Genomic DNA, 12,620 nt, shown 5'->3' with positions numbered 1-12,620 from the left:
GGTTGCATTGAATCTGTAGATTGCCTTGGGTAGTATAGTCATTTTCACAATGTTGATTCTTCCGATCCAAGAGTATGGTATATCTCTCCATCTATTTGTATCATCTTTAATTTCTTTCATCAGTGTCTTATAATGTTTTGCATACAGGTCTTTTGTCTCCTTAGGTAGATTTATTCCTAGGCATTTTTTTCTTTTTGTTGCCATGGTGAATGGGAGTGTTGTCTTTGGTTTATTACTTTGCCAAGAAATGTACCAGTTCTTCGACACTGAAAACAGGAACCCACCCCTTTGATTTTAACCTGCTGACATCTTGTCCCTGATGTGACCATGATGCCAGGTGATACCCAGGAAATAGACTCTTTTTCAGCTCTGGTGCTTTTCATTCTAATAGCCCCCTCCTCCTGATACAGTCAGCTGCTTGCTGACACCACTCAGCGCTGGGGCCCCCAGTACTCTGTTGCTGACATTCTGGATCCCTTGGCACCTTAGTGTGCAATGCCAGCCAGCTCCTCTCTGAAACTCACCCTCTGCCAGGTCCTTCCTGACCCTCCTTCAAAACACGGTGTGTTTTATCTTCCACCTAACGCATCATGAATTTCTTTTGCCCTGCATCCTACTTCACATAATCCTTAGCAAAGAATTACTGATGATGTTTATTGAGAACGTACCTGATGCCAAGTCAAGTGCTTTCCATACCTTATCTTATTTCATAGTTACAAAAATACTATTCAGTATGTATCCAAACCCCACTTTTACAGAGGAGGAGACTGAGGCTTCCAGAGGTTAATTAATTTACCTACATGGCTAATCAGAGCAGAGCTAGGATTTAAATCTAACACTGCTTTTGACCAGAAAGCCCTGATTCTTAGCCAGGAAACCATACTGCCTTATAGAAAATACAGAAAAAATGTTCACATGGTAAACAGTCCCTTAAATAATATTTCTCAATGAGTAAAATGGCTGTTGAAAAGAAATATATATATATATATATATATATATATTCATTGCCCACCATGTAAGGATCCATCTCTTAAGTTTTAGCTCAGGACTGTGTTTCCCTTTGCTAGCGAACTTGTACATTTCCCTTCCATAGCTAAAGCGAGGATCTTAAAGCTTGGGTTTCCCCAGGTGGCTTGGAGTGAAATTTAGTCCTTAATTGCAGCAGCTCTTTTTAGCTTACTTGGTATAATGCTCTTCCTTTTTTTGAACATGACTTTATTTATCTATATGGCTGGTTCAATTGCACGTGTTTTCTTTCCTACTAGACTATGAGCATTTTGGGTGAATGAACTGAATAGGTACCTAATTTTGTAAGCTGCTTTTTCCAGAAGCAATTAGGCTGGTCTTTCAAGTGGGACTCAGTTGTGACCAGTTTTTTCTGCAAAGTACTCAGCATTTCCTCTGTGGCTGAACGTGGCTTGGACACGCGTGTTTGAGTATAACCTTGTTACCGCGGCTGTAAAGATGTGTGTGTGGCCGGTCCGAAGCTTCAGGCAACCAAGTAAAAGGTGATAAAGGGAAGCTATTTACAAAATGCTGAGAAACTAGAGTGATGAGTTGTGAAATGGGGAGAAATGCCTTCCGGGCCTGTATCAACCTGAGGGGGGCCTCCCTCCAGGTGGCAAAATTAGAGAAGATCGGTGTGGGTATTTCCCCATGTTTAGGAAGGATTTAAATGATGGTTAAAAATAACAGCTGGTGAGACTACTGGGTCCCGGCGCCAGTGCTGAGAGGGAAGCGTTAGCCATTGTTGATGTCTCATCCCCTGGACCATGGGAATCTGTCCAGGCTGAAATGACCATGGCCACACATGGCGCCCCAAATTAGGACTGGCCTTAGGAAAGGGAGAGCAGTCCTAGCTCATGCATCTGATTCTCACCTTTAAACCTGTTTGGTCTGAAATTTAACTTTGAGAAAAGAGGAGATGGTAATTGAAGTCTTCTTTCAAAGAAAGGTTCTTGCCTATTTATGTACGAGGATGGATTTGGCCAGGAGGGGGAAAGTCTGACTTATATCTATAGTTAGCTGAATATGTACCCCTTATAACTGGCAGAGGCATGCGTACTCTGGAACTCCCCCCTGTCACTTGCAATTGGCCCGTGGATGTATGTACGTTTTATTAGCTGTGGAAAGAGTTAAGACTGGGTTGGAGGCTGGCAGCTGGCTCTTGCCTCTGCCATGTGTTTGGGGCCCAGAACGTTTGTGAGAGTTGCCCCAATTGTTATGATGAGAGAAAAGTACCTTTGATAGAAATAGAGAAATCAGGAAGTGTGGCCTATTTTTTAGGAAGATAATTAGTTCATTTTTCTACATCTTGAGTTTGAAATGAGAGTTTGACATCCAGTTGGAAATGTCTGGTGCTGAGCTGAGTCTGCTTAGTTGAAAGAGAGCTTAGGCGGCTTGTGTTCTAGATGGGATTCTTTCACTAACTGGCATCCTGCTCTTGGTCAAGCCCTGTAACTTTTAAGAGTCTCTTGGGTTGATCTCTAAGTCAGCAGCTCTCAGCCCATACAGGGGCATGCTGGGGTGAGCTCTAGTTTGGAGGGAGAGAGAGGAAGGGGCGTCCTCTCGGGCCTGTCACTCAGTGGTGTCACAGGGAAAAGAAGACAGGGGCCCCCGCCCCCCTCCAAACATCCTTCATCAGGGACAGTTGCTGTCATGAGTGTGGCTTGAGGGATGGCAAGGTTTGGGAACCCTGAAGCCCTGACCAGTCATCCCCAGAGACTGGCCTTCTGTCACTGTCTCTTCCTGTAACGTACACCTTGTTACTCAGCAGTGCCCGGAGGGACTGCTAGGACCACTCCAGCTTAATGCACAGACGCAAACTTAGTGCCCAAAGGGACCCTATGGGGGACTCACATGGAGAATGATAGGTGTGTGGGGAGAGAGCACAGGGGCTGATTCTCTCCCACAGAACCCCTGTCAGGGAGGCCCTCAGCCTCTGCTTGGATGCCCCCATTGGCGGGGAGATTACCCCTTCTGGTGCTGCCCAGTTTACCTTCCTGAAGCTCTGTTAAAAGGGTGTTCCCTACCCACACCCTAGAATTGACTCCCCCTCATGCCTGCCAGTTCCCTAATTCTGCTCAGAGGCTTCTCAATCCTCTTAGCCCCCTTTGCAGATGGAGAGGCAGAACCGGACATGCCCCGTGGCTCACTCACTATAACAGAGCTTTGCTCTTTCCCCTATGGGGAGATCCAACTTTCTCTCTCTCTCTCTCTCTCTTTCTTCATATTCTTTTCCATTATGGTTTATTATAGGATATTGAATATGGTCCCCTGCGCTAAAAAATAAGACCTTGTGTTTTTTTTAACATCTTTATTGGAGTATAATTGCTTTACAATGGTGTGTTAGTTTCTGCCGTGTAACAAAATGAATCAGCTATACGTGTACATATATCCCCTTATCTCCTCCCTCTTGCATCTCCCTCCCACCCCTCTAGGTGATCAGAAAGCACCGAGCTGATCCCCCTGTGTTATGTGGCTGCTTCCCACTAGCTATCTATTTTACATTTGGTAGTGTTTATATGTCCATGCCACTCTCTCACTTTGTCCCAGCTTACCCTTCGCCCTCCTTGTGTCCTCAAGTCCATTCTTTATGTCTGCGTCTTTATTCCTGTCCGGCCTCTAGAAGACCTTGTTTTTTATCCGTTCAATATATAATAGTTTGCATCCCAAACTCCCAATCCAACCCTCCCCTGCCCCTGCCCCCCACCCTTGGCAACCACAAGTTTGTTTGCTATGTCTGTGAGTCTGTTTCTGTTTTGTAGATAAGTTCATCTATGTTCTATTTTAGATTCCACATATAAGTGATATCATATGATATTTGTCTTCCTCTTTCTGACTTACTTTGCTTAGTATGATAATCTTGGTCCATCCATGTTGCTGCAAATGGCATTATTCCATTCTTTTTTATGGCTGAGTAGTATTCCACTGTGTATATGTACCACATCTTCTTTATCCATTCAACTGTCGATGGACATTTAGGTTGTTTCCATGTCTTGCCTATTGTAAATAGTGTTGCTATGAACATAGGGATGCATGTATCTTTTTGAAGTAAGAGTTTTGTCTGGATATATGCCCAGGAGTGGGATTGCTGGATCATATGGCAACTCTAGTTTTTTGAGGAGCCTCCATGATGTGAGAGACCCATCCTTCTAACTGTGTCTCTCTTCCCTCCCTTTCACCTTAGTCTGGAGCCTCTGGCCTGTCTTGCACTGGTGGGAACTTCAAAGTCCCAGGGGTGGTGCTCTGGTACGAGGAGCTTGGAGGGCCTGTTCATCTGGTCTAAGGGGATGCGATGCTTTCATTTCCTGTGAGCATGCTGGAAGCTGCTTTGTTTTGGGACACCTTGAGATGCTGCCCACCTTTCCTGCAGGGCAGGTGTGATTGGTGTCTCAGAGGGCTATGCTCATGAGCCACTCGTGCAGGCAGGTACAGGGCTCCTTCTCAGAGGTACAGACTGTTGTCTGTGTTTACTCAGAGTCTGGCATTTCCGACCTGCTTTGAGTGCAGTGTTAAGTGCAGCACCTGCTTTACCTGGGAAAGCGAAACAGTTGGATTTCCTCACGGTCATGGCTAAGACATATGGTCACTGGGCAGCCTCACATTTTGGGGTGTGCAGTCCTTTCCTAGGAGGATGGAGGAAGGGTTTATCAGGCCAGGGAAAGGAACAGAGAGTATCCTTGTAGAGTATCAAGGAAAGGAACAGAGAGTATCCATGGAGAGACAGTTGGGTGATGCCAGGGTATCCCACAGTCTGCCAGGACCACATGGCTCAAGTTCCTCATTAAATGGGGAGAATGAAGTAAGACGTACAATGAAGGAAGGGACAGAACTTAGGATCCTTCGGGAATTGCTCTGGCCGCGGGGACCCTGGAATTCTCTGACTTTCCCTCTACCAGTGTTCTTGTTATTTAAAAAATACTCCTGGCCATCTGAACACCAGGGTGGTCCTTCAGGGAAGGAAAGGAGGAATGGATGATGATGTCTTTCTTTCCCCTGCCCCCTGTCTCTTGTGAGCAGGGAGAAGATGCCTTTTCACCACGTGACCGCCGGCCTGTTGTACAAGGGGAATTACCTCAACCGATCTCTGTCTGCTGGCAGCGACAGCGAGCAACTGGCTAACATCTCTGTGGAGGAGCTTGACGGTAAGGAGCCCACCTTGCGTGGGAGGTGAGCCACCGAGGGAGGCATCTAGGGGCCCCGTGCATCTAAGACGCTGGCCGTCAGCTGTGGCCAAGTCTAACCATGATGCAGCAGGAAAGAGTTCAGAGATCACTTCTGCCTAAATGACTTCTTTGTGTGGGATGGACCTGGTAGCCTGAAAAATCTATGGTGAATATTTTGGTTCCTTTGGATACCAAAAGGAACCCTTTGACTGGGAGACAGGCTTCTACTCCTGACGCGTATTTTCCAATTGATGGAATCTTGATCGCCAATAGTGTTGCCCTGTTTGCATCTTCTCATTCACCATGGGGCCCAGCTGCGGGGAGGTCATAGACCTGTTAATGGCCGTCTCTTGACTTGTGGCCATGGTGCTTGGAATCCTGCCCAGATCAGAATCATCTGGAAGCTGTGTCTAGGTGGGAATGGCCGGCAATTATTTTGATTGCCTCTGTGCCTCTGTAACAGTGTAGCCTTGGCTTTGGGATGCGAACGAACCTGGGGACGTGATGACTGAATTCATCCTGGGACAGTGCCCCTTTGTATCCTGGGGAGATCAACTCCTTGATTTAAAAAAAAATTAAAACAAGGAAGAAGGTTTTTGTTTTTGTCTTTTAGAATAATAGAGAATTAGGTTGATTCAGCCACATGTTTGCCTAGGTACTGCATCTGCTGAGGCCACGCCAGATTGGTCTCCCTTCTTGTTTTGAAATGCTGTGTTCCTGGTGACACTGTTTTACAACAAGAAGTTTAAGTTTACTTTCTAAAATAGGGAAGTTAAAATTACCCCATATGGCCCATATCTTTGCTTTGAGTATAATGGTCTGAACCAGTGTGATTTCTTTGTGCACATTTCTTACGAGGGGTATGGTAGGCAGGGATATTCATCTCTGGGCCAGGGAAGACAGACTGGCTTCATGAAGGGCACGAGATGGGGCAGGTGAAGGACAGGGCCGTCGGATAGCTTTCTTGCTCTCACCCGTGTTGTTTGCTTGCTTCTCGACAGGCATACCATGTTTTATTACGCTTCGCTTTATTGCACTTCACAGATACTGCATTTTTTTACGGATTGAAGGTTTGGGGCAACACTGCATTGTCAGATGCTGGTTAGCATTTTTTAGCAATAAAATATTTTAAAATTAAGGTATGTACACTGTTTGTTTGGACCTGATGCTATCACACATTTAATAGACTACAGCATAGTGCAAACATAACTTTTATATGCACTGGGAAACTAAAAGATTTGGGGATTCGCTTTATTGTGCTATTTGCTTTATTGCAGTGGTCTGGAACCGAGTGCGCGGTATCTCTGAAGCCTACCTGTAGAGGCTTGTTTATGTCCGTGATGGAGCAGTGGAGCTCAGTGGCCAGTGGGCTGGGTCTGGAGGAGAGGCCAGAGGTTATTAGAGGAAGGGGAGTGATGTGGGCAGAGCCAGGCTCTCTAGGCCCAGCATCTGCTCACTGTGGTCTGAACAGACTTGGGGCCAGAGAGGAGAGCAGTATCCTCAGATCTCCTGGCCTTCAACTGGCCAGAGGATATTTGGACAAGGACGCGGAAGCAGAAAATAGAGCCCTGCCCATCCTGGTGGCCACAAACAAGGCCGAGGCTGAGCTGGGTGTGTTGGCAAAGTGAGGTGAGGCCCAGGCTTTCCTGTGTCCTGCAGAGGAGTCCTACCTAGTGGAGAGCAGGGCAGTGGTGCATTGATTTGGGAGGGGGGCTGGTTGCTGGTCCTCCAGTTTTAGTCATCACTTAGCAGGGGGGACTGGGAGCCTCCTGTGTGGAGCCCTATGGAGCAGAGGCCATGAGGCTTGGGCAGAAAGTCTGTGTGTTTCGGGCAACTCTTTTGTTTTCTTTTTAAATTGATGTATCGTTGATTTACAATGCTGTGCTCGTTTCAGGTGTACAGCAAAGTGTTTCAGTTATACATATACGTATGTATATATACTCCTTTTCAGATTCTTTTCCTTTATAAGTTATTACAAGATATTGAGTGTAGTTCCTTGTGCTATACAGTAGGTCGTTTATCTATTTTATATACAGTAGTGTGTATAAGTTAACCCCAAACTCTTAATTTATCCCCACCCCCTTTCCCCTTTGGTAACCACAAGTTTGTTTTCTCTCTGTGGGTCTGTTTCTGTTTTATATATAAGTTCATTTGTATCATTTTTTTTGATTCCACATATAAGCGATATCATATGATATTTCTTTTTCTCTGTCTGACTTACTTCACTTAGTATGATAAGCCCTAGGTCCATCCATGTTGCTGCAAATGGCGTTATTTCATTCTTTTTTGCAGCTGAGTAATATTCCATTGTATAAATATACTACATCTCCTTTATCCATTCATCTGTCGATGCTCATTTACGTGGTTTCCATGTCTTGGCCGTAGTAAATAGTGCTGCAGTGAACAGGGGGGTGCATGTATGCTTTTGAATTATGGTTTTCTCCGGATATGTGTTGGGCAACTCTTGCAGAGGCTGCGATGCCTAACCCAGTGAAGTTTGGAAATCGTCTATGGCTTTCACATACCCTGGCTTTCCATTTTTCTTCCTCCTCCTTCCCAGCTTTGCCATGAATAATCAAGAGATGATTTTTCCAAGACTTCTCAGAGTGATGGCTTTTTTCTCTGTGAAATCTGGGCCACTGTCAGGGCGCATGGCTTTTCAAGAGATCCACTGCCTGGATTTCGGCCCTTCTCCACTCGGGCACTGGCTGAACTCTGTTCTTGGGCAAAGCAGCAGAGCTCACCATCCTGTTGTTTCTGTCAGGCACAGGCAGCTGAATGGGGCTGAAAGGCGCCTTCTCAGCAGGTGAGACTAGCGGGGGGTAATTCTCACAGCCCCGGAGGTCCAGGTGGGTGGCCTTGGCCCTGGAAGCCCTGGTTGTGGGGGTCAGGGGTCCCTGGTTGAGTGAAGCTGGACTTTATGGCCTGAGGTTGGCTGGGGAAGATGCTGTATTTGTCCTTCAGGAGGGTAATCCAGGCTCTCTCGGCCTGGAGAAAGGCCATTTATTTTCTAATGGAAGATTCCTCCTACTTATTTATTTATTTATGTCTGCCAAGGTGAACCCTGAGTTATGACTGCTTACGCTTCGTTACGAGCATCTTGGGGCTCCAGGCAGGGCTGTGAGATGTGTTCTGAGTGCAGAACAGGCGGGCAGGGTCTGGAAACCATCTGGCTTGAATCAGTTCAGAGGACTGCAGCTTGGTTCTTGGAGAAGCCGGTTTCCGAGACTGTGCTTGTTTGCTGTTCTCTTGGAGCTGCCTTGTGTCAGCCAAGCCCTAATATCCTACTGTTCGGGGCCGCTCATTTATCCTCACGGGACATGTGGTGCTGCACAGGGAGTCGATGTGTTGGACACTGGTGGATATTGAAGCATCCTTTGTGGTCCAGCCACCTTGGGTGCAGATGTTATTTGGGTACCATCCCCGCCCCGTGTGGCTGCAGCCTTTTGCTTACGGATCACCAAGGGCGGCTTCCCTCACCGGGTCAGTGTTTGTCACTGGGGATGGAATGCCCCTTTCCTTCAGTGTAAGGATCAAGGGTGCCCAGTCCATGAGAGGTTACCCTCTGAGAACGGGGCCAACTCAACAGGCAGGCCACCTCCAGTTGCCCTTCGCTCTGGGAAGTTTCTACTTCTTCTCTTTAAACAAAGCTTATGAGGAAATAATGCAAAGCTGCATCAAATTGGCCAGACTGGAATTGGAAATCACCCAACAAACAAACTCAGCAAATGATGAATTGAGATCCTTCCTTCCTCTCCTTCCTTCCTCTTCATTCATATTTTCATTCCTGTCCATTCATTCATTACAGGAATGTTTACCCAAATGCTTTCTGGGTGGAGGAGGAATTCAAAGAAGTATAATCTTCGTTGCCTGGCTCAAGGATTTTACAATCAACCCAGGGAGTTTATGTACATACAAAATTTATTAGCAGTATCTTGTACTTTTAGAGTGTGTCATGTGGAATTTTATTAGATGCATGAATTATAATTTTTTAAAAACAGTTTTTTCATTGCTGTTTATTGAATAATCTTGTGAGGCTGTCTTAATCTTAAACTGAGCTTGCCTCTATCTGAATTTTACTCATTTTCATTAATGTATGGTGTTCCACTGTATATAAATATACCTCAATTTCCGTATCCATTCTATTCAGGATGGATATTTGGGTTGTTTCCAGTTTGGGGCTATTAGGATGTAATCAACCTCCCCTTCTGTTGCAGCTGTGATGTTGGGGGCTGCTGTCCTCACGGCTCCCTGTGGCCACTGAAATGTCTGACAGTGGGTATTTCACGTTATTTTTGCCAGTAACAGTGTCAGCCTCTCAGATTCATTTCTTGGGTCTTCCTTTTAGCCTGGGTTAGTTTGCTGTCACAGCTTGGATGACTGTTATTTCTGTTTCTTTCTTCAGGGATGCCTCCCATTCTAATGCTAGATCTTCATTCGATGTTTTCCACAAAATGCGTCTCTTCTCACATCATTTTCCTCTGTTTTGCACTTCTATGTTCATTCCTGAGTCTGTCTACCACCTCGTTGACTCGTTGATTTAGTTGTTTGCAGTCACTTAAAAAATTTTGTTTTTGATTCCCTTTAGCGTGTATGTTCATTATGGATGAAAGTTTCAGTTTCTCTGTAGTTTGATTTTATTTCAGTAGCTCCCCCTTAACTTTTTGGTCAAAGTATAATACAGAAAAGCATTATTGCACAGTTCAATTCTTAATCAAACATGAACATACATGCAGCAACCACCCAGGTTAAGGAATAAGGTGTTACCAGCACCCTGAAATACCCCTGAGGTCCTTCCTAATACCTCTTCCTCAAAGACAACCACTGCCCTGAATTACCTATCATCATTTAATTGTGTTTGTGTTTTTTCCTTCATCTCAAGGGGGTTATATCATATTTATTGTTTTTCGTCCAGCCTCTTTTCTTCAACATTATACTTGTGAGGCGCAACCATGGTTTTGAAGGTAGTTGAAGTTCATTCATTTTCATTAATATATAGTGTTTCATCACATATAAATAGATCTCAGTTTATTTATCCATTATATTCTCAGTGGGTATTCGAGTTGTTTCCAGTTTGTAGCTATTAGGATGTAGCCCTCGGTGTTGCTGTTGTGCTCTTCTCATGGCAACCTCTTCCTCTTTTACTGGAGCCATATTTTTATATTCTCTCCCAACCCTTTGTCTCATAGAGAACAATTTGTACACAGTTTGTGAAAATCTCTTCTGTTTCTTGTCATAAATTATGTATAGAGATTTTTTTTATAATAAATATCTGATTCTCCAAGTCTCCCAGCTGATGCTACCTTTGTTTTCCATTAGAAGATGTTTTTATATGGTTCCCTTTGCTTTTTTCTGTTCTGCTTTGTGACTCAGCAATGAGAGTTCTTTGTCGGTCCACGATCTGTCGGCAAACAAGGTTTGTAAAGAGTCTTTAGCCTTCTTCCTTCTATCTTCACTTTATTCCAGACCTGGGATAATTTCCCCCTTTTTTCAGCCCCAGTTGGAGAGTCCAGTTTCTAGAAGACGTTCGTCTAGTCCACGGCTACTGGGCGGAGGGGGGATCTTGATGGCCCCTCCTCTTGGGTTTGCTCCTTATGTCACAGAATTCAATTAACTCCTTTATTCTTCTTTTCTTCCGGTCTCCTTCCTGTTCCCATGCTAGTATCCAACATTCTGGTACACATTCTGGCTCTCATCTCTCCCCCGCAAATAATCCAGGTGGGACACACCCCCCCGTGGCTCTTATCACTCTCAGAGAGTCATGTTCCCCGAAGGAGCTTAGAAAGGAGGTGCTGTTGAGGTGGGTTTGGGTTGAGGAATAGATCACCGTGGAGAACAGTTGCTATGAAATAGGGACCGACCACTTGATTTGCTGGTCAGCATAGCCTCCGGGTCCCTGGCGGGGCAAACAATGGTGAAGAGCCAATGTCTTCCTTCTGTACGTGTTTCTCTGGTTCCCAGGGTGGGTGGAAATTGTGTTTCTCCAGTTTCATTGGTGTGGCAACTAGCAAAAATTCTCCTCAGGCTCTGACATGTGTATACATCTCAAAATTAATATTTCTGGGGATGTGCATACATTATGCTACAGACGTTTCTGGAGGGTATTTTAATTTGAGTTTGGGAGTGGATGTATCAACCCGCCAACTTTCAAACACAAAAGCACCACTTCGGGGCTTCCCTGGTGGCGCAGTGGTTGAGAATCCGCCTGCCAATGCAGGGGACACGGGTTCGAGCCCTGGTCTGGGAGGATCCCACATGCTGCGGAGCAACTAGGCCCGTGAGCCACAACTACTGAACCTGCGCGTCTGGAGCCTGTGCTCCGCAACAAGAGAGGCCGCGATAGTGAGAGGCCCGCGCACCGCGGTGAAGAGTGGTCCCCACTTGCCACAACTAGAGAGAGCCCTCGCGCAGAAACGAAGACCCAACACGGCCATAAATAAGTAAATAAATAAATAAAATTAAAAAAAAAAAGCACCACTTCAATAGTTGACTATCTGCATCTGGACTGTTCCAGAGCCACTGCATCTGCAGAACCAGTTTCCTCAACGGCCCCCTGTTTGCCTCTGGTCCAGAGGACTCCCATGTGTTTATTCCGGACTTTCTGCAGCATCTGGCAGCATTGCTCACACCCTTGGTTTTGGTTTGTCACTGCCTTGGCATCCAGTCACTAGCTGGCTCTCCACCTTCCTCTTTTCTACCTCTTTGACATTCCCCTCATCTTCTGCCCACTGCTGATGCACTGTTTTTCCCCGGCGTTGGTTTTTGCTGTCATCCCCAAGGGCAACTGCATACCGATCACCTCGGGATAGATATCTTTGATCCCTGCCTCCCTCCTGAATTCTAGATCTGCTGCCTATAGTCCTGTGTAGGTGTCCCACGAGTCCCTTAAACTCCAGTGATCCAAAGCTGGACAGATTTTCTTTTTCTCTCTCAAACTGCTCCTTCCCTGGAATTTTTCTCAGGAAATTATGTCACATTACACCCAGTCAGCCATGGTGGTAATTTGGGGGTCATCCTTGATTCCTCTTTTTCTCTTACTCCACACATATCATTGGCAAAGCCCTGCAGACCAACTTCCTTCTCCTCCAAGCACATGGCTGTTTTCTTGGGCCAGGTTCTCCCACCAGCTAGACAACTACAGTCACCAAGAGGTGATCTCCTTGTGCCTCGTCCAGGATATCAGCCTTGTATCAGTTCAGTTCCATTTCACTGGAAGGATGCTTCTCAAATACACACTTGATTAGGTTATTATTTTTCCCTTCTTGTCCTACGAACGTGTGCGCACGCGCGCGCGCACACACACACACACACACATATAAAACAACAGTGTATTTAAAATTTCTTTAATCCTTTAAAAAAATTTTTAAATCTATAGAGGTTCTGGAAAGTACAGTGAATACCTGTATACCCTTTGTCTAATTTGCTGACATTACAGCATTTGCTTTCTCTTTC

At 45.6% G+C, this 12,620-nt stretch overlaps 1 protein-coding gene across 3 annotated transcripts in view; it reads left to right on the top strand.

Moving 5' to 3' along the window:
• CALN1 (calneuron 1) overlaps positions 1 to 12,620 on the top strand; it is a 467,864-nt gene that overhangs the window by 125,277 nt on the left and 329,967 nt on the right. Inside the window, exon 2 of one of the 3 annotated variants that reach the window (XM_007469910.1) lies at positions 5,027 to 5,147. In XM_007469910.1, coding sequence (XP_007469972.1) covers positions 5,027 to 5,147 — 121 coding nt within the window. Of the gene's footprint in view, positions 1 to 5,022; positions 5,148 to 12,620 lie in introns of those variants that run through there. The other 2 variants (XM_007469911.1, XM_007469912.1) reach the window with 2 other exon arrangements.

This window comes from Lipotes vexillifer, unplaced genomic scaffold (genome assembly GCF_000442215.2).
Source record: "Lipotes vexillifer unplaced genomic scaffold, Lipotes_vexillifer_v1.1 scaffold128, whole genome shotgun sequence".
NCBI lineage: Eukaryota > Metazoa > Chordata > Mammalia > Artiodactyla > Lipotidae > Lipotes > Lipotes vexillifer.
Note: the sequence above shows the minus strand (reverse complement) of the source record. Positions and strands in the feature narration are given on the sequence as shown.